The sequence below is a fragment of the Mytilus trossulus genome, chromosome 5 (assembly GCF_036588685.1).
Source record: "Mytilus trossulus isolate FHL-02 chromosome 5, PNRI_Mtr1.1.1.hap1, whole genome shotgun sequence".
Classification (NCBI taxonomy): domain Eukaryota; kingdom Metazoa; phylum Mollusca; class Bivalvia; order Mytilida; family Mytilidae; genus Mytilus; species Mytilus trossulus.
In genome coordinates, this window is record NC_086377.1 from 19,382,178 (window position 1) to 19,410,035 (window position 27,858).

The 27,858-nt window shown below is 32.9% G+C and overlaps 3 protein-coding genes across 3 annotated transcripts in view; 2 read left to right on the forward strand and 1 right to left on the reverse strand.

Moving 5' to 3' along the window:
* The first annotated feature begins 1,907 nt into the window (after positions 1-1,907).
* LOC134718628 (uncharacterized) lies at positions 1,908-5,445 on the forward strand. The gene is made up of 2 exons (XM_063581275.1): positions 1,908-2,247; positions 4,406-5,445. Exons 1-2 carry the CDS (start codon positions 1,921-1,923, stop codon positions 5,126-5,128), a joined length of 1,050 nt encoding a protein of 349 aa, XP_063437345.1. The 5' UTR covers positions 1,908-1,920; the 3' UTR covers positions 5,129-5,445.
* A 4,373-nt stretch (positions 5,446-9,818) lies between these two features.
* LOC134719487 (uncharacterized) lies at positions 9,819-13,855 on the forward strand. The gene is made up of 3 exons (XM_063582477.1): positions 9,819-9,964; positions 12,228-12,342; positions 13,720-13,855. Exons 1-3 carry the CDS (start codon positions 9,877-9,879, stop codon positions 13,847-13,849), a joined length of 333 nt encoding a protein of 110 aa, XP_063438547.1. The 5' UTR covers positions 9,819-9,876; the 3' UTR covers positions 13,850-13,855.
* Positions 13,856-16,929: 3,074 nt separating this feature from the next.
* Positions 16,930-27,858, reverse strand: part of LOC134717703 (GTPase IMAP family member 8-like) — a 53,067-nt gene continuing 42,138 nt past the window's right edge. Inside the window, exons 4-7 of the mRNA XM_063580196.1 lie at positions 22,571-22,603; positions 19,885-19,922; positions 17,352-17,868; positions 16,930-16,937 (exon numbers count right to left, since the gene is read on the reverse strand). Of these exons, the coding sequence (XP_063436266.1) occupies positions 16,930-16,937; positions 17,352-17,868; positions 19,885-19,922; positions 22,571-22,603 (596 nt within the window). The remainder of the gene's footprint in view (positions 16,938-17,351; positions 17,869-19,884; positions 19,923-22,570; positions 22,604-27,858) is intronic.

The following is a 27,858-nucleotide window of genomic DNA, read 5'->3' on the forward strand; positions in this document are numbered from 1 at the left end:
CTATATTTTTATTCATATCTTTATTCAAACTTGACGGAAGTTATTGACGTGGCCTAGGTTATTTCCAGTTTTATGTTGTAGGCTATAGTTAATTATTGCCAGATTATTTATTAAAATATCAATATATGTGCATGTAGAAATATAACGATACTGAACAGCCTTGCCGGGACTGTTTACAGCTCTATGCCGGTCGGGTTGTTCGATACTTCCGTTTTCAATTTGATGTAAATGTGTAATATTATCCGTACTTAATTAATGTAAGTTTGAAGAAGAAATATAAACGTCATTTAGATACTTCGTCTTCCATCAAGGTGGTAAACAAATGAAATCATTATAATCACGTCCATCTCGTTGAATCAAGGTTTCTATTATAGGCACTGCGTGGTCAGTATATTTATACTTAATCTTGCACTAATATTTGCGAATGGCAACTCGGTTGGTTCGACTCGAATAAAAACTCCACAAAAGACAACATGGTCAAATGCCAGTCTTATGTATCGCTTCCTCATGTCTTTTAAAAAACGCCAACTGAAATATACGGAAATGTTCTCGATGTTGGTCAAACTATTATACTTTTTGTTTACGACGTCATGAAGAAATCATTTCAGAAAATTGTTTTTAAACATAGGTAATGAACTGATGTCTGGTATTCAACTCTATTTAAAAGTATGATTTGACAAAGAACATAATCTGTATAACTGAAATTAAGATTAACATGACATGATTAAAGAGATAAAAACGTGCCAGAAAAATATCTAGCACGTCGACCCAAAGAAAATAAGATGCGGTATGCTTAAAGACCAAAGAGACAAAAGTGGAAACATATATGAAATCAAAATAAGTTAAATCAAAATATTAGAAAAATAACACGGAAAATAAAACATTGCTCTAAAGGTCATAAATGTTAAAGGACTAGATAAATTCTTAATTCATACATGTAACAACTAATTACGAAAAATATAAAAAGCAATGAACAACTAATGACGACCCCTACTGAGGCTAAGCTTAAATCCTACATTTGATTTTTTTTTATGATATTTGTTAAATTCATTTTATTATCCTGGAGCGTCTAATAGGCTAGCTAACTTCATTGTACTTTATGGTAATAAAAAAAAAGATTTTTGGTTTGAGTGTTGGAGGTTAAAATGAATATCCTACGATTTCGCCTAAAGGTAGGATGAACATGAAAAATCAGCAAAACAACATTCGGGAATTTACTGTGAACAAAATTAACTTTTCGCAAGATCCTGGCCACAGAGAAAAAGCGTAGCAAAAGATGTAAAGTTGAATAAATGGAAAAACCTCCTACACCAGAATTTACTTTATATAAATACCGGGCATTATACGCAGTAGCGGATCCAGGGGCAGGATTCCGGGGGTTGTAACCCCTTATTTTGGACGATCAATGAATTTGAATGGGGACATATAGCAGGAACCTCCCCTTATGTCCTGGGTTGAGCCCCACTTTTTTTTTAAAGTGCTGGATCCGCCCCTGATACGAACAGTGAATTCGTTTTAATTTTCAAACCACAAATTATTTTCATGTTCGGTACGCATCGTTGAAGACATAATAATTGACCTCTGGTGGATAGCGGATATTTGCCTCATTATTGTAATACATGTATTGATAAAGACATTATATAGTCCGTTGGTTTTCCCGTTTGAATGGTTTTACACTAGAAATTTTGGGGCCCTTTATAGCTTGTTGTTCAGTGTGAGCCAAGGCTCCGTGTTGAAGGCCGTACATTGACCTAAAATGGTTTACTTTTATAAATTGTTATTTCGATGGAGAGTTGTCTCATTGGCACTCACACCACATCTTCCTATATCTAATATCTGCATTACGTGACATAATTGCCAAATTTTATTGTTTATTTTGATTTCAGATTTAGTTTATCCATATCAGAACGGATATAAACCATGAGGCAACTAAAGTCATCAGTTCTGATTCTATTGGTGGTAGCAGTCGCTTTATTCTTAATGGCATACACCCTGCTGTTTGACGACAAAAGCTACCGTAATTCAGTTCAAAATGTCGTAAATTTTCCCGACGAAAATCAAAGAGATACCAACATTAAACCAACCTTCAACTCATCTATGCCTTTCGGACAAGAAATTGCTGATGTTCTAAATGTGGCGAGACAAATGAATGTTAAACCTTTACTGGTTACCCTGATTAATGGAGCTTACCTACAGTTTGCCTTGAGTTGGTTATGTAACACAGAACACATGGGAATTCACAAACAGGTAAGAATCAAGGGGATCTCATTGGGGGGTTCTGATCCGGGATCCCGCTTACTGTTTTGACAGATTCCCGTATCCCGCTTACATTATGTCATTTTTTTGGTAATTTTCCAGGTCCCGCTAGACTGGCCCTTTTCCGTTTTCACGGCACAATAATTCGACTTTTACGTGTCACGTTTACAAAAAATCGGTAATCTCGCGTCACGCTTGATAAGACCCCAATGAGACCTACAATCAACGTCAACCACTTCGGTTTGAACTTAGGTGGATAGTTTTTTCATTGGCAGGCATACCTTATCTTCTTATCTTTATAATGAATATCAAGCTTAGAGAGATATGTATTACTGTTATTATATATAACAATACTTTACAAATAATGTAAATGTTTTACATTTGTAGTTTCGTGAATCAATTCAAATGAGAAAAACAACGGCCTTATTCTTAAGACAATTATTGATTAACAAATATGACTACATGTAACAACGACGACCGCTATAAATGGACTCGAGCGTCACTGATGAGTCTTTTGTAGACGAAACGCGCGTCTGGCGTATACTTAATTTAGTCCTGGTATCTATGATGAGTTTATTTACAGGCTCATCAGGGATATAGCACATTCTTGAATATAACTTGCAAATTACAATTGTTTAATCCAAGTTATTGTCTCGTCAGCAGTACACGATGATTATTATGCATAGCAGAGTCAGTAAACACGTCTGTTTAAAACATGATACAAAAGAATGACAAAAATCATCACAGTTTGGAGAAAAAATCTAAATATTTATATAAACCACTGTATGATAAGTAGTCTACACAAAATATTTTTCAATGACAAATTGATTCGGGAGTAAAATCTTCTAAAAAATACGACGATACGATCACGGCTGTCGTCACATTGCCTTTGTGAAACATAATGAAAAATCAAAAGCAAATGATCTCATTTCAAATCGATATCTTATTTTGTGTTTATCAATCCTATAATTTCTATCTTGGATAAGAAACCAATTATATGTTCTTAGATTTTACTGACAATACACTCCAAACTATTTATATATAATCAATTTAAGAATCAACAAACTGGATGCCTAATTAGAGAGCACGGGAACCGTTTTATACATAAATATGCGTTGGCGGATCCAGGGGGTGGGGGTTCCGGGTGTTGGACCCCCCCTTTTTTGCCGATCAATGCATTTGAAATCTATATTTTCGCTGTTATTCTCGAACACTTCAAAACAATTTTTACTCCAGACGCTCGTCTTGTCTACAAAAGACTCACCAGTGACGTTCGAATCGATAAAGTTATAAGGTCAAAAAAGATTTTACCAAATAAAGCTAGGGTTATCTTTTCCTGGTTTAGAAAATCCTTAATATTTCGGACAATTCTAGGGATTGTAAACAGGTAATTTAGTGATAATTCATATCAATAAATTTATAAAAGTCGAGCTTCTTTTGAAACAAGTTTGGTCTATACTTTCATTAACAAAATATATATTTTATGAAACGAATTAAGTGAGTTATATATAGTTTGTAATTTGATTCGACTGTCATACAAGTGAGAGGTTTAGCTAGATTTAAAGTTAGGTTTTATCCACAACTTTCTTCATACGAAAATGCCTGTACCGAGTCGGGAATATGACAGTTCTTTTCCATTCGTTTGATGAGTTTGAGATTTTGATATTGCCATTTGATTAGGGACTATCCGTTTTGAATTTTCCTCGGAGTTCAGTATTTTTGTGATTTTTTTTGGTAAGACTTAGTTTTTAATTCGACACTGATAATTTCGGAATATTCAGTAACCACAAATTCATTGTCTTTAATTGACATGAAAGATCATGAAAAGTTCACAATAAGGTCCCCACTCAAAATAAGTCGAACTTGATTCAGTTAAAAAGGTTAACCTGTAAACGATAAGGCTACTTTGAACCCTTTGTTTGCGAGGACATAGGTCATTGTGGTTACTCCTTATGATATAATACTTTGACTATTTGTGGAGTCTATAATCCGCAAATAATTGAATAAGTCAAAAATATAATAAGGACATTATAAAAGTTACGGTTCCGCACTATGTGGTTTAACCAGAAGTCAATGAAAGCACGTGCAATGTATTTTGCATTTCAGTGTTGATACAATTTGCATTTAAATGATTTAATCTTTATTTTAGGTATTGATTATCAGTACAGACTTGGACACAAAAGATACGATAAAGAAGCAATGGCCGAATGTAAATGTAGTAGCTATTTCCGGTATGCCATTAAATGGCGACCAATCATATAGCCATGCAGGATACGTTAGGTTAACAAACTTTCGAGCACATGTATTGTTAGAATTATTGTTGATCAATCAAGAGGTTTTTTTATTTGAAGTGGACGCATTGTGGATAAACAATCCAGTTCCGGTTTTATCCAGTACTAAAAACGCCGATATTCTTGCAAATCCTGTGTCCGAGAGACCTGGTTTAACAGCCATTGGGTTTCTATATTTATTCCCAACAAACCCTACGATTCTAACATGGAAAGAATTGAACAGAAGATTGTATGAGTTGGATAAGAAAATTAAATCTCTACCCGCGGGAAAACTAATTTCTGAAGGAGACAATGACCAGATATATGTGTCTGGGATAATAAACAAACGACTGGGAGGATTAACAAAGAAAGAGTTACCGCTAGCTGATTATCCAGACGGGAAATGGTATGTGATGTCAGAAGCGAAACGGAAGGCATCACGACCATATGTAATCAACAATAACTGGGTGATTGGGAACAAAAATAAAATATTACGCGCCAAAAAATGGGGACATTGGTTTTTAAGTGACGAGGGTAATTGTAACATTTCAAATATCCAACGAATTACAGAAGACTTCTGGCATCCTCTAGAGAAAATCTGAATTCTCGAAAATATTGTAGCATGAGCTATTTTGATCCTTCAAGGAGTCCTTACCAAAGGCGAGAACGACCGTGATATGAGATTAATATGTGCGCACGAAACTGCGCACTGTCGCAAACAGTGTCGTTTAATGTTAATGATACATTATATTTCGAAAAGAAAGCTGTTTAATATGCGATTAGGATTGTACAACATAAAAGCTGAGCTCATTGACAGATCATATCAATGTCAAACTCTGTCAGATTTTATCTACATATACGTACATAAGTAATTAAAGTTTATTGAAGTAGTGACGTTTTTTTTTAGTTTTAATTTTTTTATTTTAGATTTTTAGTTCGTTTTGTTAATCATGTTTAAATTCATGATGTATAGTATAATCCTAGTTTTTCATTTATGACCATTCAATGTCTAATGAAGTTTGATTTTTCGTTATTTTGTCTCCACTACCAGATTGGTCTAATCATAAGTTAACATAAATTACATTACTACACATGGACTAATATATACACATGCTCTCTTGCAATTTTTACATACACATTTATATGATATTATTTTGACTGGCACCGCCCACTATATTTGTGAAAACTTAACTCTGTGTTGTCATTTATATGTTTGTGCAGGTGTTTACATATGCTATGTTTGTTGCCCAACCCAATTCAATTTATTTGAACAAAATATTGTTTGAACTAAATTAAACTGGCACCATATACTTTATTTTCATGTTTTGCTTGTATTCATTTAGGATTTAATTATTTGTTAATTTTTTTTTAAAACGCTATGTTAACCTGCATGCACTGAAATGCATTTCCTGGTTATTTTTTTGTGAACAATCTGAATTATTTGCTTACAATTAGCACATGATTATTATGGTGTTAAACACATACCTTTACACAAGAATTTAAGCATTTGTTTGATGAAACAACTATTACTTGATATGTGAAAAGCTGTAAGACGTATAACGTCTTTGTACCATATATTATCCCGTTGTAATGGGTTTTGTACAAAAAATCGCAATTGTTTTGTTGAACAATATGTATATATTTACAATAAAACAAAACACAAAATAAAGATCTTTTACACATTTAACGAATATTCATTGTTTTTAACTTTCTTGTTGAATTCGATAGAGCCACCCGAAAAAAGTTAACCTTTCAAGTTTGTTAAGATGCAAATTTGCAAAGTTTGGTATCAATTATTTATTGGTATTAAAATATTAGTTAAAACAACATTATCGATTATGAACAATGATGATACAAAATACATAATGTAGTATAAAACACATGTTTAACCCTGTCCTATCTTCCTTATTTATGAAACCATCGAATGTGGCATATCACAGGAAGTGTACCCGCCAGCAGCAATGTGGCCTATCACAGTAAGTGTACCCGCCAGCAGCAGTATCCGTATTCTGAGTATTATCACTTCCTGAGTATCTTGACTTTCAGATTATTTGCTCTTCCTGATTATTTTCTCTTCCGGAGTGTTTACTTCCTTCATGGGTCGCAGTAAGTTATTGAGTATCACTATCTCTTCCATAATCTGTGATCGTTCTATGAGTTATAAGCTAATTAAAATCATTGTTTCTGAGATATATTTATGTTCAGGTTATGCTAGCCTTGTGTAGCCTACCGTTTAAAAAAAAATTACTGAGACTTACAAAAATAGTTTACACTGCTACACAAGTCTACTTACACGTTTAAATATCCCTGTAGTGCTATAACAAGCCCAACGCCTGTTTTACAGTGGTTTCCGTTGGTTTTGTCTGTCGTACACATGAATTTGTTCTTATGCCCCCGCGTACTGGTAAGAGCTTTAAGTTTACCCCTGTCCGTCCGTACGTTCGTCCCAAAATTGGTTGCCGTTCATTACATAGACCTATAATGGTTTACCTTTATAAATTGTTATTTGGATGGAGAGTTGTCTCATTGGCACTCACACCACACCTTCCTATATCTATATAAGTTTAGTCTGGCTCGACCAAATGTTATTAAACTTATTCACAATGCTTATTCCGACAAAACGTAGATCAGGATTGAATTTTGGTGGCGTCACTTTTGCCGTTCTAGAGTTTAAATTCTTTGCAAATGGAAAAAAAAATGCTGAATTTCTCGTTTCCGTTCTCTTTCTTTAGTTTGCTTCAACCAAATCTTATTAGATTTTAATATCAGTAACTGAACCTACACATATAAAATCATTCCGTCATATATTCTAATATTGGTGACTGAACATGTTAATATACAACAATTCCGTCTTATATTCTTATACCAGGGACCGAACCTGGTAGTATGAAATCACTACGTTCTATATTTTAATAGCCTTGCCTTAGACTGCCCTTGGATAAAACAATTCTGTCCTACAGTATAATATAGGCGGCTGTACGTCCAAAACGATTTATACCAGAAAGTACTAAACAGTGATAACAGGACGATTGATTGATTGGTGTTTAACGCAATTGGCAGGATTAATGAGTATTTTGTGGCGGTCATTATTTCATTATTCATTGACGGAGGAAGCCTGAGTGCCCTTACTTAAACTCATTGTTGACAGGAAAGTGATTTGGGTAGTTTAACTTTTAATACCAATTAACCAACTACACAGCAACTTTTGCATAGGTACTATTTCTGTACTAAACATATGTAGTGCTGGAAAATTACTTTTAATATTCAGTACTATTTCTTAACGTGTTTTACAGTACTTGTCGATTTGTACTAAATAGTTTAGTACAGAAATAATACAATATTCCATGTTTGACAATCATGATTTTAAATGATTTGGCATATAAAAACTTTAAAAATGCTGAAAATGTAACGGTAGTAACAATAATTTTAAAGTAACAAAATAGTACTGAATATTTAAAGTAGATTTCCAGTACTACAGATTTTTAGTACAGATATAGGTACCTATGCAAAAGTAGCTGTGTAGGCCATCTTACAGAATGACATATCAGCATAACTTAGAGCAAACTACATCTTCTTTTTTATACAAAGAAATAAAAACTAAGAAATTAACAATCAAGTTGAAAAGCCAACATGCTATTAGCATTACTATCAATCAAAGAGTGAAGAGAAAAAGTAAAATAAAAAAAAACTTATCTCTAAGGAAAACTAAAAACGGAAAGTCCCTTATCAAATGGCAATGGCAAAGCTAAAATAAATCAAACGAATGAATAACAATAGTCATATACTTAGTACCTGATTTAGTACAGGAATTTGTATGTAGAAAATGGTGGATTAAACCTGGTTGTATAGCTAGATAAACCTTGCACTTGTATGACAGTCGAATAAAATTCCATTATATTGACAACGATATGTGAAAAAAAGACATATTAGGTAAAATGTCAAAATGGGGAAAAGCAGTCAACACTGTGTTATAATGTTAATCAATATAAAATAAAAAAAAAAATAAAAACCAACTATGTAACAAAGAGGCACAAAGTGGCATTTACACAAAGCAACAGTCGCAAATGCTAAAGACAATAATACAAAAATGTACCATAGCATAATAACACAATTGATGGAAATTTAGGAGGATAGTTTAATATAGATAGTTGTTTAATGTCCAGAGGCAAATAGTTGATGTATGTATAGAAAGACCACTGAGATACGAAAATTAAGTTTATCATATATATATATATATACTAGTATTCGCAAATCGATCAAATATTTTCATTGATTCTAGTATCAAGGTAAATTGAGAAAAAAACGTTTATGTTGGCAAGCGCTGTTGTTAAATTGTGATAGTTGCCTGACTTACTCCACAGCAGTAAAATAACATAAATTATTTGTGGTATGAAATATCGTAAAAGCACGACATCTCCACTCTCCGGCCAATTTCACATAAAGAAATTACCCACATGTAAAATGCAAAAACACCAATATTCGGTATGTTTGGTGTTTATTCATAACGTAAAAATTATGTGATATCTTTCTTTGATCATGCACACAGTAAAATATTAAAAATCAAAAAAAAAAAAAAAACACAGAAAATAGTTCTAACAGTACAGTAATACAAACTACACCAAAGAACTACTGGAATTACTATATTTGATGTGAATGAGATTTTTTGATAAACTTTAAATCTTGCTATGTGAAAAGTTCCCACGTTACTGACATCAAATAGATACTGGATAGTCACTACTGCTTAGCGGAGATGTGTTTCCTCAGGGGCGGATCCAGCAATTCTAAAGGGAGGTCTTAACCCTGGAAAAAGAGAGGGGTGTTCCAATTACATGCCCCCATTCAAATGCATTGATCTTCCAAAAAAAGGGAGTATTCCAAACCCCCAAATTGGAACATACAAAAGTACATTAAAAAATTAACGAGGGTGTGATGAGATCGTGCTATATTACCTGAAATACATGTAGTTTATTTACAGCATCTAACATGGTTGCATATCATCTGCCCCTCAAAAAGAGAACAACAACAGACAACGAAGGTCAAATTGAAACGTGGAAAAATACATACAAATAAAACCCAAATTAGGCATAAAATCAGGTACTACAAGTGAAATACATAGAAAAACTACTAACATAAGTAACGATTTTTATATATTTACAATCAACATACGCCCTTTGTTCTTGTAGAACGTATATTCATGTTTCTAATTACATCCGTTTTAAACTGTTTCAAAAGCTAATTTTATCTTAGTGACCATATAATTAAGTATTAGAATTTTAAGTGTTTTCATAAGTTTGTATTGAAAGGTTTAAACGACTTTATAATTTGATAGCTGTAGTACAGACGTATCACTATGGGGAATATTGTCAAATTAGTTTTCTTGGTGTATATCTTGACAACCTATAACTGTGAAGCGGGTTGCTACTACAAGAGAGTTAAATGTGAGTAGAATTCTGTTTACTTTGAAGAAAAATTCGCAAATTTTAGCAATGAATTAATTTTTGCGAAAATTGCGAGGGGATAGGCTTCGCGTATTCTATTTGAAATTTAGTGAATATATGATCTGCTTTGGATAAAAATAGACCTTTTTACATGTCCACGTATTCAAGTACGTGCATAATACTTTTGATTTTCAAATACGAAATAAATAATAAACTTCCGTCTGTTTTGTATGATTTTTATGTCAGCTCAATTTTCAAAAAGTTGCAGACTTTTAGCTCTCAGATGTTATGACATTGCGCATCTGCATAAGGTCAATTTCTATCCGATTACATTATTAATGCCCATGTAATAGCAGTACATATGAATGATGGTATGGATCATAGGTGATCTTTCATTCTGTATTCTTTACATTTCTTGCTCGTTATTCTCTATACCTTTAAAAGTGATGGCTATTCTACAATTACTTGAAAACTGTATTCTGGACATTATTATTTTCTGTAATCGGTATATATTTATCCAATTTCTTCATTTATAATTGTCTGTTATCTTACTATAGTAGGGCATATACTGTAAACCTACTAATTTTTGCGAGCGATTAATTTTTCAAAATTTCGCTAGTAGAAAAAAACGTGTATATAAATTGTGATGATAATGTTAAAAGGACTGAACATTTAATCTTTCCCTTTTTTTTTACTCCATGAAACAATTTGACAATCGCGAACTTATATATCGCTGCGAAAAGGGCTAGAAAGGGCTAAACGCGAAATAAAGTATCCTCGAAAGTAAGTTGGTTTACAATACCTTTATAAAAGTCACGAATAATACTTATCCCTAGTGTGATGCATGGTATGATGGTGTGAATAGACCACTTTCGAGTTCATCCGTCACCGGCAAAAACTCGTCAATTATGCACGCCTTTATGACGTCATTTACCAGATAGAGGGGGTCGCCTGTATCCCTGCACTATTTACGTTCATCAAGCTTCTTAGTGACCGTCTTTGTGCAGGATAAACTAGAAATAATGGTTGCTCTGTAGGTACTTACTGCCTAGACCACTTTCGAGTTCATCCGTCACCGGAAAAAACTCGTCAATTATACGCGCCTTTATCACCGTCATCTGTGCGTTTAGGGGCGTCGTCACTTCCTTACAATGTTGAGCGAGTGGTTGGAAAATTATAATTCTATATTGTACGAATTAATCGGCAAATTGAATTCTGAAAATAAACAATCAACACTGCTGTCATTAGGGAATTGTCAGTAAGTACCTACAGAGCAACCATTATTTCTAGTTTATACTGCACAAAAACGATCACTTAGACGCTTGATGAACGTAAATAGTGCAGGGATACAGGTGAGCCCCTCTATCTGGTAAATGACGTCATAAAGGCGTGTATAATTGACGAGTTTTTGCCGGTGACGGATGAACTCGAAAGTGGTCTATTCCCTAATGACAGCAGTGTTGATTGTCAATTTTGAGAATTCAATTTGCCGAATAATTCGTATAATATAGAATTATAGTTTTCCAACCACTCGCTCAACAATGGAAGGGACGTGACGACGCCCCTAAACGCACAAATGACGGGGATAAAGGCGCTTATAATTGACGAGTTTTTTCCGGTGACAGATGAACTCGAAAGTGGTCTAATGGTTAACATGATAGAGAATAATGGGCGAACACATAGGGAACAGAGAAAATGTTCCCGACAAATAAAGAATTTAGAATAATTGGATGCTACAGTATCAAGAAAACATGTAACTGATATGTCTTTTTTTTTGAATAGACAATGAGGCTTGATCACATCTATAAATGTCTGAGTATATCTTTTGCGATGTTATACCAAGGGAGATAATAGGAACTTTGAACAAAAACTGATTTGCAAGTTGCAGTTGTCTCCCATTTGATTCAATCGTAAATCGCTTTCTCCCTTTCAAATTTTTGCGTTTAGTTTTGTGAATGGTTTTACACTTATTATTTTGGGGCCCTTTATAGTTTGCTAGCCAAAGCTTCGTGTTGAATACCGTACCTTGACCTAAAGTATAATGACCTTTAATGGTTTACTTTTATCTCGCAGCTCATTGGCCTGAAATAAAATGATAAGTCTATTATTTCAATGCTAAGTTTAACATTGTTTTATTCTAAAGTGGAACAACGGTAGACTTTATGATGTTGTAATAAGTCATTGAAACTTATAAAAACAATGCTTATCCAGAGTATCTATTGACTGTTATTTATAAAACACATATTATCTATATATTTTGTAGCTGGTCAAGGATTAGGTTGTTCAGAAGGAAACCAGTTCATTGCACGTGGAGCCTCCGCACGTGTCGGATGTGACATTTGTAGATGTGTACTCCCTAGACTTGTTCAGTGTTGTTCGTAAGTATATGTTTAGCTTAAACCAGGGGCGATCAAAATACATCGTTTTAGCAGAGGCAGATTTAGGGGATGGTACGAGGATTCCTGAGATGCTTTTGCATAAATTAAACTATGATGGTTTGAATAAAACAATTTACAGGATGATACTATGATTCTCAAACCACATCTGCTTGTTCTTTGCTATTAAAAAAACTTATTGTACTAGTACGGTGAGTTTGTAAAGTCTTATTTATAAAAAAAATAATAATATAGTTTTCAGACATGGATGAGTGTCCCTCGTGTCTTTTGTACATTATAATATCGTTCTTTATGTTGTTGTTGTTTTTTTTTAATATTGTTTTTATGTGTATTATTTTTGGAGGAGGTATGGGGTTAAGGTTTTTGATATATTTTCATGCCTCTTTTCTCGGCAGGATTTGTTTTGAATGTTACATACAGATACAATCTTAGTGCGGTTCTCTTCCAATCAAGCCTTTTATTGTATCCCCTCCTGACGAGTTTTAAAAAGTTAACCTTTTGTATAATAGTATGACCCAGGAGTCTGTAATTCAGTGATTGTTGTGTATTGATGTATATCATATTTGTTTCTGTTCATTATTTTGTACCATAATCAGGTCGTTAATTTTTCGTTTAAATTGTTTTAATTAGACAATTGTCAATGTGTCACTTTTGGGGCCTTCATTACTGACTATGCGGTATTGGTATTACTCATTGTTGAAAGCCGAACAGTGACCTATAGTTGTTATAATTTCTGTGTCATTTAGTTTCTTCTGGAGAATTAGGCCATTCCAGTTATTTTCTAACAGGTGGGGATGGATGGGGAGATTTTTCATACCTATCAAATAAAAACATCGTGAAAAACTTCCTATCAGATCTATAAATTAAGACCTATAGAGATTCTGTTCATATTGGGTGGATGGGCTTTCATGGGAAAAAATTACCTATCAGAATTTTTTACTGCAAGGATTGTACCCATCAGAATTTCAAATACAATACCAGATAATGCATGATACGAAACTGTCTCCATTCCAAAACAAGCCTAAGATCTGAAATAGGTATTTTTTGTAACCCCTAAGATGTAATTATTTTTAATTATTTACTGCTGCAAGACCCTCAGAAATTTTTGTATATAAGTGTACGTGTCAGATGAAAAAAACTAAAATTTCACCCCTAAGATGTATAAATTTTACACCCCTCAGAAAGGACCATCCCTTTAGCAGATATTAACTGGAATGGCCCATTGTCTCATTGGCAATCATACCACACTTTTTTTTATATGAACATACCAAATCATCCAAGTGTAATATAAAGAAGTAGTAATTGTATAAAGATGAATATAAATAGATACCATGTTTAAAGTGATAATTTTTATTACAGAACGGGTATGAGAATAACAAGCCATCCAGATGATTGTAAAGTTATAGTACAGGGATGTACAGAAGTAGCGGTCAAGATTAACGACGAGTCCATTCACTGTGTAGAGGGGATAGCTGGAGTCGGACGATGATGGAATTTGTGTATACGTATGCGCGCATGCACATATGTAATAACACATAAAACTTGGAATTCTTTATTTTCTATAGACTTTGATATAAGGGAACGACAATGTGGTGTTAACTCAAACCTTAAAACTTTGGATTGTCATATGTACATGTGTATACAGGTACACACTCGCCTATGCACATATGTAATAAAACTTAAAAATTTGAATTGTCATATACATGTACACATTCGCCCATGCGCATATGTAATAAAACTTAAAACTTTGAATTCTTAACTGTCCTTAAGCTTTGAGATAAGGGAACAATTTGATAACTGCACTGGTGTTGAGCAAGAGGCCAGCATTAAAAGGCGAAACTGTAATGATGTATTTTATTTAGCAAAATGAAAAAAAATGCAGAATCTTGTCTGATCATTTATATCGTTTTCTTGATATTTTGTCTTAGATCTGTTGAAAATAGAATTGAGAATGGAAACGAGAGGAAGGCATCGACGAATCAAAAACCTAATCAAAGAGCAGACAACGGACTAAGGCCACAAACGGGTCTTCAACATAGAGAAAATATACTGCTACCTGAGGCGGGCTTAATCTGGCCCCTTAACAATAATACACTGTTAAGCGTAAATTGCAAAGCGATAACTAGCAAAGGCCAGCTGTGCTCATAAATTGTAATTAGATATAACCTAATTTGTATTTTTATGCTGGAGATCCCATTTCCGAGTTAAGAACTTACACCGCCGCAATTATGTTTAATGACACATCGTTGCATTGCTTTTCCTGTCACACACAAAACCGCTATACGAATAACTACTTGTTTAAATTTTAGTAACCTCGAATTTTATACAACCGCAATATTTTTAGCGTGATATTCAATTCTTTTTCATTGCAACCAATTTCAGATTTAAAATTAAACCGATTTTAGACTTTACGCTGTACATGATCACACTATACTTCCCTGACACTACACTGATACAACATAGTAATGATGACGAATGACTAAAATCGACACAACATACTTTTTGCGGTTACCATCACGATTTGATTGATCGATTGTATCATTCGATGTATCGGTGTATCATTGTACTTGTGATATATTTTCGCGGTCTAGGATTGTCATATACATAAACCACTACAGCCTCATGATTTCAAATTTTATTGATAGTGTCCTATTTAAGTTTGACAATTGCCAATACAATATCATAGGAAAGAAGTCAATATACAGTTATAACAAACCAAAAAACAAACTTTCAATTTTTCCATTTTCTGTGAAAAATTGCAAAGGAGAAGGTCCGATAAGACCCCTTTTTGGCCCCAAATTATAGCAGTTTTACAAAATTGTTAAACAATAAACTTTTAGTTATTTATTGAGCAGTAGAATGCTTCTGCTATATAAATATGGGCTGTTTTTGACGATAATTATAGATTATTTATGTTTTTTTAAACTCGATGCATTTTCTCATTCTCATCTCATCTCAGGGCTCCGCCCTTCGATGAGATGAGAATGATAAAATTCATCTCGTTTAAAAAAACATAAATAATCTATTTATCGCTATTATTTGTATTTTCGAATATCACTTAATTCAAATTTCAGTAAAAAAACGTATCTTATACGATTATAATGCATTTTCTTTTGTGGTACTATTTTTTTTGCGGAGGCTTATATGATATAAATTTGTAGTCGCTCAGGAAATTCATTCATTTGAAAAAAGATGTCTCATCTGACCATCCGGCATGTTCAAATATGGCAAAGACCATTTTCACTGTTCAAGTGTTGATAAGCTGTAATTTGGTGTTTCTACGTATCAAAATGAAGTGAACGGTTGAATATATAATGTATTTTCAAATCAGACGAAGAAATTTACATGCATGAAGAAATGTACATGCAGACAGACCTACGATGATTTGTCTAATTGAAATAGACATAATATGTAAAAAAGGACATTTTTTATTTGTTAAAAACATGATTTGATAACTTTTATTACCTTCCAATAAATTATTTAACGGCGAAATTCACGGTAATATATTAAAACGTGAAATCATCTTGTGTTGTTGACATTTCAACATTTTTTTGTATAGTTCCGGCTAATCTTTTCTGATTGGTCGACACTCTAGCGCATGAATTAGATTAATACGCTGTTGCTAAGGACCTTAGAAACTAGCGATAATTTTCATTCTCACTCTACACGAGTGATATGAAAATTATCACAAAAAAACATCAAAGGAAAAATACAGATAATAGCGATAAAGTGCACATATATCGGGTACTAGCACCATTAAGTCATGCTAAATCACTGAACTCTTCACAATTTTAGCATTTTAGTTAAATTTTATACGGTTTTCGTGTAAAGCGAAAGTGGCTGCATTCGTGTTCATCCTTCATATTAAAATGTAAGTTGTATTTGATGATTATACATAACAAATATAAAGGTTGAGGATGAATACGGATGCGGTCAATTTCATTTTTGACAAAAACCATCTGAAAAGTGACATTTTTCGGCATATTTTGTAGATTTTTTCTATTTGAGCTTGCATTGGATCGTTTTTTATGACAAAATCAGTAAAAATCTTTAACATAAACTAATAGAATCAAATAAAATAGACATTTAATTGTTTAAAAAGTGGTCAAAATCTTTTGTCAGATGAACCTGAAATTTGAGGCCAAAATCGGTCCTTACCGGACCTAGTCCTTTGTACATTTCCCGTATGTGTATATTAAGTTACATTATTTCTTGTTTCATTTTCATGATATCGAACATAAATATTTGGTTATTGCTATGGGAATTTGTAAGGGTCGAAAAACTTTTATGAATGAAGCACAAATCCATTTTGCAAGATCAAATAACACGTTTTGAAGACCTGATGTTGAAGGGTCATTCTCAGAAATTTTCCATTGTAGTAGTGCACGCGTTTCATTTACTACTGCTACTTGTGCATGTTGTGGCGACCCCGTATTTGTCGGTAGCATTTTTCTCTTTTCTAGGGTTTCCTGTATTGCTTGAAAAAGAACATTGCTGTAATAAGAACCATTATTTTGGTTATGAATTTTTTCAATAAAAGTATTTATTTGTTCCCATTGATCATCGATTTCACCTGGCTGTGTTAAAAAAAAAGTAAAATCACAAAAATACTGAACTCAGAGGAAAATCAATTTGGAAAGTCCATAATCACATGGCAAAATCAAAAAACAAAACGCATCAAAAACGAATGGACAAGAACTGTCATATTCCTGACTTGGTACAGGCATTTTAAAATGTAGAAAATGGTGGATTAAACCTGGTTCTATAGCGCTAACCCTCTCACTTTAATAACAGTCTCATCAAATTCCGTTACATTTACATGATGCGTTAAATAAACAGTCACAATCAATAAAATAGTCAAAATATGGGAACATCAGTCATCATCGTATAACAATTTAACAGGACACAACAACATCTACTATCTACGAACACATGGATTGATTTGAGTGTCTGACGTCAGAAAAATTATATACGTCACATAAATTTGTAACGATTATTTACAAATAATACATTTCCTTTGCACCGACTTATCAATCTTCCTAGATGACTAGTACAATCTTGCAAAAATTCGTTTTCGGTTACTCCATCAAATTTTAAATCATCTTTCCTAGTAAAGCATATGACCATATGACTGTAGGGACTTTCTTTCAACAGATCCATGACTTGATTAGTAGTCTTTATTTCTTCTTCTGTATACCTTTGTGCTTTTAGTACATATAAAATGACATGCGGTCCAGGTGACAACATACTAAAACACCTGACTAATTCTAATTTCAGTCTATCTTCTGTCATTTTAGTGTCAAATAATCCGGGGGTATCTACGACTGTATAGACTTTTCCTTTCCATCTCATTTTCCCCATTGTTGCTTCAGATGTAACTGAATTTGATGAAGATTTTGAGGAAAACCATTTCTGACCTAAAATAGTATTGCCTGTTGCACTTTTCCCGTTTCCTGTTTTGCCAACCAGTAAAATCCTTATTTCCTGAAGATTGGCATACGTGCTGACCTAAAGTATACAAAATAAAATCATGAAATAAAGAAAGATAAATAAAAAAAGTCAAATCAAAATGTGTTATATTTCCCACTAGACGTAAGATTTTGATAACACTGAAGAGCGATGATGGCATTATAACGCTATCGTGTTGACAGCTACGCCGAAGTGCGATGGTCTACACAAACAACGTTTCAAAATTGTTCAATGCAGAAGTCAATCTGTACTATGTTAGAAGCAGTTTCAAGGGTTTTTAGTTAATAAAGGGTTTACAAATTTTAAAACTACGAGAAACGGAGATAATTTGTAGATAGGGATAAACTAGTAACACACGAGAGAAACAAAGAAAAGTAACATGTTTACTTTGTTATGTCTAGATGACGATATCTTCATTTGTAAGCAACTGAACTTAAAAACAGACATTGGCTATTGTGAATTTAAATTTATATACTGCCTGCTAAATAATTCTCAATCTAATGAAATTGCACATCTGTAGATTTTGAACTAGCCATCATGCGTCAAATAGACCATCACACTTCAGTGAAGTCCTTCGAGCTGCAGCGTGACCATTGCATTTCAGCGTTTTCATCGTACCTCCTAGTGTTGCACATACACAAAGTTATCGGTAACCAATATTCCACGTGTTAAATTTGAACAGATTTGATTAGTAACACACGCAGCATGATTTTTGTTGATTGTTATTCTATGTTTGATTTTTTGCATTTATAGATTATCATTGTTTATCTCAACGAGATTGATTTTCTCGCTTGAGCCGGTCCTGGCGAAAGCGAGTTAAGCAATCGAGTTGAGATGACCAATGATAATCTGTTTATTGTTATTTTACCTATGACGATGTGTCAATTTCATGTCAATTTCATTAGCAACGCCACGTGGCTCCTAAGTTCCACAGGAAAAGAATAAAGCAAAAAATGCACAAAATAGCGATAATTATAGATTATCGTTGATTATCTCAACGAGATTGATTTTCTCACTTGAGCTGGTACAGCGAAAGTGAGAAAAGCAATCGAGTTGAGATGACCAATGATAATCTGTTTATCGCTATTTTACCTATGACGACGTTGTCAATTTCTATGTCAATTTTGTTAGCAACGCCACGTGTCTGCTTAGTTTCAAGCGATAATTTTCCATCTCAAGCGAGAAGCGTGATATGAAAAATCACAAAAAGATCAAAGGAAAACTGCACAAAATAGCGATAATATCAGTTCCGTCAAAAGTCTTCCATCTGGTAAGTATAATAAGTGAGTCCTTTGAAATTATTTAGTTTCGTAATCATTGTTTACAAAGACGAACTTTTGCCTTATCAAGGAGTATTGGATGTCGCGAAAAAACTACTACATATGTCTATAATGGTATAAAAAATTTGAAATTCAAGATATATGTCCAGCAAGATTGAAACATTTTTTACTTCATCAGCATCGGCATACCAATTGTAAATTAAAAAAACAAAAACACCAGTATAAAGAAAGATGTCGAGAAGACGAATTATAAATGCTGCATTAACGTATTTACGATTAAAAGGTAGACATGAGTGTTATTTTGAAATAATAATTGGTGTCACCGATTCACTTTATATTAACCTGCTAAAGAAGAATCAATAACATACACATACATAAACATATAATATCCGGGAAAAAATTGACAAACCTTTAGTAGATAGTTATCAAAGGTACCAGGATTATAATTTAGTACGCAAGACGCGCATTTAGTCTACACTCATGAGTGACGCTCATATCAAAATATTTATAAACCCAAACAAGAACAAAGTTGAAGAGCATTGTGGATCCAAAATTCCAAAAGGTTGTGCCAAATACGGATTAGGTAATCTATGTCTGGAACGTTGGCAACAAAACATCATGACACATGTAGTGATGTTCACTTCCATCGTGTGAACGATTCATGTGTATGCAGCAACAATAAATTTTCTTGTTGTCTTGTTAGGACTAGCGTGATTTAAAATGGTGAAAATAAAATTAGTCTAAATGTCAACGACAATTATCAATCAACTTTTACCTCAGTTTCTTTCGTGATTGGATATCGTCTTTCGTCACCTGAAAAAAAAACCGCCAATAGATGCTAAATATTAATAGAATATTAATTTAATATATGTATCAAAATATTGAAATTTAACATCCAAGTAAAAGCACACAAAATATTTTAGAAAAAGGAAGATAGATACAAATTGACCTTTTTAGCTCACCTGTCCCAAAGGGCCAAGTGAGCTTTTCTCATCACTTGGCGTCCGTCGTCCGTCGTTATCTTTTACAAAAATCTTCTCCTCTGAAACCACTAGGCCAAATTAAACCAAACTTGGCTACAATCATTTTTGGGGTATCTAGTTTAAAAAATGTGTCCGGTGACCCAGCCAACCATCCAAAATGGCCGCCATGGCTAAAAAAAGAACATAGGGATAAAATGCAGTTTTTGGCTTTAACTCAAAAACCAAAGCATTTAGAGCAAATCTGACATGGGATAAAATTGTTAATCAGGTCAAGATCTATCTGCCCTTAAATTTTCAGATGAATCAGACAACTCCTTGTTGGGTTGCTGCCCCTGAATTGGTAATTTTATGGAAATTTTGCTCTTTTTGGTTATTATCTTGAATATTATAATAGATAGAGATAAACTGTAAACAGCATTAATGTTCAGCAAAGTAAGATTTACAAAAAAGTCTGCAAGACCAAAATGGTCAGTTGACACCTTTAGGAGTTATTGCCCTTTATAGTCAATTTTTAACCATTTTTCGTAAATCTTAGTAATCTTTTACAAAAATCTTTTCTTATGAAACTACTGGGCCAAATAAATCCAAACTTGGCCACAATCATCTTTCGGGTATCTAGTTTGAAAAATGTGTCCGATTACCCAGCCATCCAACCAAGATGGCTGACACAGCTTGAAATAGAACATAGGGGTAAAATGCAGTTTTGGCTTATAAATCTGGCAAGGTTAAATTGTTTATAAGGTGAAGATCTATCTGCTGTGAAATTTTCAGATGGATCATACAATCTGTTGTTAGGTTGCTGCCCCTGAATTGGTTATTTTAAGGAAATTTAGCCGTTTTTGGTTATTATTTTGAATATTATTATAGATAGAGATAAATTGTAAACAGCAATAATGTACAGCAAAGTGATACCTTAAAATAAGTCAACATGACCAAAATGGTCAATTGACCCCCTAAGGAGTTATTGTCCTTTATAGCAAATTTTTAACAATTTTCATAAAATTTGTAAATTTTTACTAACATTTTCCACTGAAAGTACTGGGCCAAGTTCATTATAGATAGAGATAATTGTTATTTGCAAGAATGTTCAGTAAAGTAAGATGTACAAACACATCACCATCACCAAAACACAATTTTGTCATGAATACATCTGTCCTTTGTTTAATATTCACATAGACCAAGGTGAGCGACATAGGCTCTTTAGAGCCTCTAGTTATGATTACCAAGGACCGGATTTGTAAATTAACATGACAGTGTTTCGTGTCCAGATATTTTACTATTTTTGTCAGTACTTGTCATCTGAGAGCGGAAGAAAAAAACCCAATCTAAACAGAAATAAAATGTGTAATTGCAGTTATAAACAAAGACAGCAAGTTTTGATTTTTTTAATAGGTAAAAAAACTTTTAAACATCTATATTCATTTACCATGTTTTCCTCATAATGAACAGAGTAGGAAATAATCAATTTTCTGTGTATTTTAGTCAGCTTACTCAGATACATTTTATTATCGGAAATGGGAACAATTTTTGTTCGATCTTACTTATAATACATTCTAATATGACTTTCTTCTTTAGCTTTGGGTACAAAGCCATGTTCTAATTTGAATAGAACATGGGCTGCACGTGATTGACGTCACAATTGAAATTGCAACGTCAGATGAATTTTGAACAACGCCAGAGATCAAAATGGACATTTTTGTTGGTGTTGCTCGCTAGGAAATTAAATAAAAACATTTTAAAAGTAAGTTTATATGTGTCTGTTCTTTTTTTTTATTGATAAACTGTTGATTTTTCTAAAACGTTTTTGTTCATCAAATCAAAATGGCGACATTTCGAGCGTCACTATAGGTCCGCTTCGAAGAACAAAACTTCAAAATATTGCTATTAGAATCGAAATAATTCTATCATGCCATGCTCTATGCTCATTTTAACATGGGTAGGCATTATATTTGTAAACATTTAATACCTCGCTAACGCTCGGTATTAAGATATTAACAAATATAATGCCTACCCATGTTAAAATGAGCATAGAGCATGGCATGAAAGAATTATTTCTTATTTTTTTACGGTTATGGAATTGATTCTTGAAAATATTAAGTAATGACGTCACGAAGGGTTTGCTTGACATCCTTTCTGATCAAATCAATATTAGAGCAAAACCAAATAATCCTAAATATGAACACACAAATGTATTTTATGCATAAACATATGTTAAAAATTAACTGTTAAATAAGAAAAATTGAAACCGGAAGTTAACGTCTAGTACTAGCCCATATGCCAATTTTCCGTATTGGCACTGTACAAAAAGCAATATTATATCCTTAATTTTGGTACTTAATTGAACTTGATGACTAAAATATTTTTTTGCATGTATCAATATTTGCGCAAAAAAAAGATGATTTCCCATATATTTTACAAAGAAATTAAGATTATATGTTTTTTTTATTCAAATAAACATTAATTTACGAAGTAACTCACCTTTCATCGACTCTTTGTTATTTGACGCCATGCCTATAATTTACAATACGTAAAAGTTAACTGTTATAGGCGAGTGACATTCAGACCTAAAAAATATTTTTAATGCACCTATCTAACACACGGCTATATTATATATCATTCAAAAGGAAAAAATGTGTAGATTCCATTTTTCCCGGTCGTAAAAATGAAATATGGTGCAATTTTTTTTTAAATTGGAGTCAAAGGTCATTCATAAAAAATCGAAAGCAAAACACTTTTGTAGTATTGTTGTTTTATTTGAAGCAGCTGGTAATATAGCTTATCCCAATTTTACTTTACACGATACTGTGATAACGTCTCTCTGATTCTTAGTTGCATATCGTTCATGGTTTGGCGATAATTTACGTCATTTTGACGTTTTCACTCTGCTATAGGTAAAACGGTACTTTCAACAAAAACGACGTATAATAACAAATATTTGACCTTACATGTGTTAATATTTACTTAAATTGATGGTGTGCCATGCAAAATAAAAAAAATATGATGAAATATTTGTAAGTTGGACGAGTAAAAGGGAGAGAAAACAACGCAATAAAGAGAGTAAATAGTAGACGTCTTTGTCACACCAATAGTGACAATAGTCTTTTGTTTGTTAACAACCTACAAACCGTGTCAAGATCGGAAATCACTATCTTACATGTTTATACAACCACAAGCAAAGTTTAAAAGGATATATGAATCACATTTTAAGTCTGTCCGTCCGTCAGTCTCCACTTGTTTGCGGCCCGTGTCGAATTAAATCAGGTAACTTAAACATGTTTACAGATATACAGTTGATCCAAAAACCAATGATTTTAAACATAAAATGCATTGCCTTGAACTATAGAACTGATGTTTAACACACTTAGTTCAGAGATGTATTATGGGATGGCACGTGGTTCTTCGTAAATTAAATCAGTTCATTTTGACAGTGGCATTGACATTTGAGCCGTCAAGTTTTCAAACATTGTTTGATTCGTCCTTGTCTGGTTTGTGTCCGGTCCATATATTTTGAACCTTTGAACCAGTGTTTTCCAATCTAAGTATGCATATACATCATATAATAGGGGATGGTCATAAACTAAAATCAGGTCACTATGATATGGATCCAATCATAATGGAGTCCTGTCCACGACATACATAGCTGCAAAACTAAGGTTTTTACATTGTTAAGGGTTTTTTATAGCCGACTATGGAGTATGAGTTTTGCTCATTGTTGAAGGCCATACGGTGACCTATAGTTATTAAGGTATGTGTCATTTTGGTCTCTAAAGGACAGTTGTCTCATTGGCAATCATACCACATCTTCTTTTTTTTTATATTTACCAAACTTCAGATACAGAAGTCGGTTTTACCAAAAAACTGAAGACAAGATTAATCGCAGGTAAACTGAACTATTCCTGACTTGCGACCAGCTTAAGTCGTAAGATTTGTTGTGAAACTGATCACAGATGCAAAATTAGAATGCAGTGATTTATAAACTAATTTTAAGTCCCACGGTGACCTTTGTTTTGACACTTGGGATTATATACTTTACAAACACTTTAATTTCTTAACGTGTTTTTTTTTTTATTACGACTGCATTTATTTTCACTCACGTTTGTGCAGTCAAAAGTTTTGCAGTAAAAAATGCAAGCATTAATGTCTTACCAGTATTCAAAACTTAGATATATATAGATTTTCATCAATTAATACGAATTTGCGGGATATAGTTCGGCTAAACCTATATATAGTTTTTTTTGTCATTCTGGAGGATTTTCTGTGAATAATTTATTTCTTTAAAAGAAACGATGATGCACTTGCTGGTAGGCGTGACACGATGGCAATCTTTTGGTTAGAAGTCTAAAATTATGTAGCTTGCTCAAATCGTCTTGATTAGACTTATACATACGTATTTTTGGACACTAAAAAGTTTTCTTTCAGCACCGATTTAAATGTCAATATGAATTTTGTTTTACTTGTGAAAGACCCGCTATCTATTGATGATTTCGAAAGCGTTAAAAGAGAGTTTTCTTAAAAACACAGATAGATGATGAGCTATATAACTTGTAAAACATGAACTGCTGGTAAAGGTACATATATTTAATAAAAGAAACTATATATGCACAATAAACATGGTGCATCGCCACTGGTTATAGAACTCGTAAACACCACACAATTGTTCCATGTCTACAATACACTGAAGTATCAGGTCATCGTCGACCCTCTGACATTACTCCTTTTAAATTGTTAATCCGTATTTAGAATAAGAAGCCCGATGATATCATATTATAAGCCCGGTACCTTTGATAAGTATGATTAAACGGACACTATGATCTCTGTATACCAGAGGTAAACAACTATATATAGCTTATCGTATGGCCTAAAACAAGAAGCAATAGCCAACACCGTACAAGCTATAAAGGTTCTAACACAATTTTAATTAGATACCCAAAAGTTTGATTCATGCTCCAAACTTCAAACAAAAGCAAAAATCATCAAAAGCAACTAACGACAACCATAATGAATAACAAATCTATTTGCAAGATATTATGTATATGATCGCTTGTTTACGTTAGACACCTGTTTCGTCGACATAAGACTCATCAGTGACGCTCGAACCAAGTAAAACTTCGAGGAATATTTAAAAACACGTAATCCTATTCAAAATACAACTTAAGTAATATATACTCCTTGAGGTAGAACATTTATTGCATTTCAAATATATACGAAGAATTCAAAATTGTCAACTGAATGAATAGATATCTCCATATATTAAAGTATTTATATCATGTCAACATACAGGTTCTGGATGTGGCCCTAGCACATACGCTATGCTTCCTCTAAAATACTGACCAAATTTGCACCATCGATAAGTCTACCGTATACGATAGTTAAAACGGTAGGAAATTTAAACGGTGGACATATCTCACGTTCAAGTTTATGGTAACAATATCAAATTTGACACATTTTTGCGTACTTTTAGTTGCAAAACTAAAATGTGCATTGATCCAATTGAGAAAGAAGTATTTTTCAATAGTTATTCATAATCTCTGCTTTTTGTAATTGCAAATTGACTAAGAACAGTAAGATAATGGTTTTCTACCAAGAAAAAACGTTGACATCTCAGCTTCTATGGTCCTTTTAATTTATTTGTTTATACTTTGCGTAATATAAGTACCAAAAAAAAATGCCTTCATGGTTATTCATACTCTTTTTCGAAGCGTTTAGGTCCATTAACTTGAGGGAAATTAACAGATAAAGCGATTTCAGAAATTTGAATGAAAAGGGGGAGTGTGTAAAAAATGTATAAAATCCAGAATAATACTGTGATAATGATATGTATTGAAGAAGTAATGAACTCTTGAATAATACGAACAACATTAATTGTGGTTTCGAACTGAAAATATCTAAGAAATGAAAAAAAATATGAAAATTGGCACCATTTTTATAAAAAAAAATCCAATTTTTTTTTCGCAAAGATTACTTCTTTTATTTTTGAAATGTATTTTTTTATACATTGACATGTTCAACGTACATAATTTTTGCATTGTGACAACAGGAAATAAAGCTACATGTTAATTGTTTCACGCTTCAACACTGTTGGTCATTTTTCAATTTGGAATTATTTCTCGATTTTAATTCAATTTTTACAAAAATTGCACCGTACGATTTTTTTTACGACCGACCAAAAAAGGAAGTTCAGATAGTATACTATAACATATAAAAAAATCAACTGTGTGTTAGGTGGGTGCATTAAAGTCACTTACTAAGCGTCTTTTCTGAAAATGTCACTCGCCTATTAGCAGAACATGTATAAATATTCAAGTTTCAAAAAAACATTATGCGAAGAAGTTTGATAAAGGTTTTGTTGGCTTGTAAAATACAATAAATTGGCACAGAGGTGAAATAGTACATCATCTTCTTGAGAGAACATAATGATATATATATATATATATTATATTAAATTATATTATATATAATAAAAACTGTAACACAAATTCCCAAACGTTTCGGCCATTACGACCTTCTTCAAAATACTTTGGTTTCATTTATGTTTGAGCATTATGCATAATGTTTACCGCATGGTCCACATCCGTTAGTTTGTTTTATTACATCGGAATGGGAGCGGAGGGAATTTTTGTTTTATAATGTATACATGAACGATCATACATTGCCATGTCTGATCTTTCAGGTATACTTTCTTTCAAATCAGTTAACAATTATCTACGAAAAGATATAAAAGCATGCAAAAGATGCGGAATTTCCGTAGCGAATTGTTTAACCATCACGTGTTTAGTCTAAAAAATCATATTGCATTTTGTTTAAAATACTTTCTACATTTAGTTAAAACCATATGGACACAAAAATATTGAAAATAGAACCTATCCTTTTGTTCATTTGTTTATGATTTAGGCATATTTAAAGATGTTATATACTAGTACTCATTTCTTAATTTATAATGGATTTGTGTTGATGACCGTACGAGAAATATGTTATATGCAATTAATTTTTCTAGTGTGGTGGTATAAAAATACACAAATTGAATGTGAATATTTTTGTCTACTAGTATATATAACTGAATGATATGCTGCTGTTTCTGTTTCTAAGTGATCAACAATGTAGATGATGATTTATAATGGTTGCACAGAACAAATCAACATTTACAACATGTGTCCCGAAAGCTTTTTGCAGAAAAAAAAACACTTTTGTGTGATTATGTAATTTTCTAAAATTGTTACACTTATGCATGCTATCATTTGCATGAATGCAATTGTTGCTGAGTGAAATATATGTTTTAACCAACATAAGTACAAATTGTTTTAGAGTTAATATTCTACATACTATTTATATCTAATTGTTTTGATTATTGTAAGTTACAGTTATGTAACGATAATGTCAATCGGTTCATACGAGAATGCAGTTTAAGTAAACAAAAGCAAACAAAGCACACACATATCTTCCTTGACACGATGAAGTAATTTGTTTGCTTATCATTACAGCCAAATTACTTACGTGAGTAGGTTCAAACACAATATTTTGTTACCATATTTACTAGGTGAACCATGTTTACTACCCTACTTTGATAGTAGACCAGTCCGACAAATAACCAGTGTACAATGTACCTGTCCGTAGGACTAGAATACTCCGAAAGGAGGATAATATACATAACTTAATTATTGTTATGGTTCAGTAAGCAAGCAAGCCTTCCAATACATCACCTTTAACTGCAAACTCAAGTCATTTTGCTGTAACAAGCATTATAAATTCTAGAAGACGAGACAATCTCT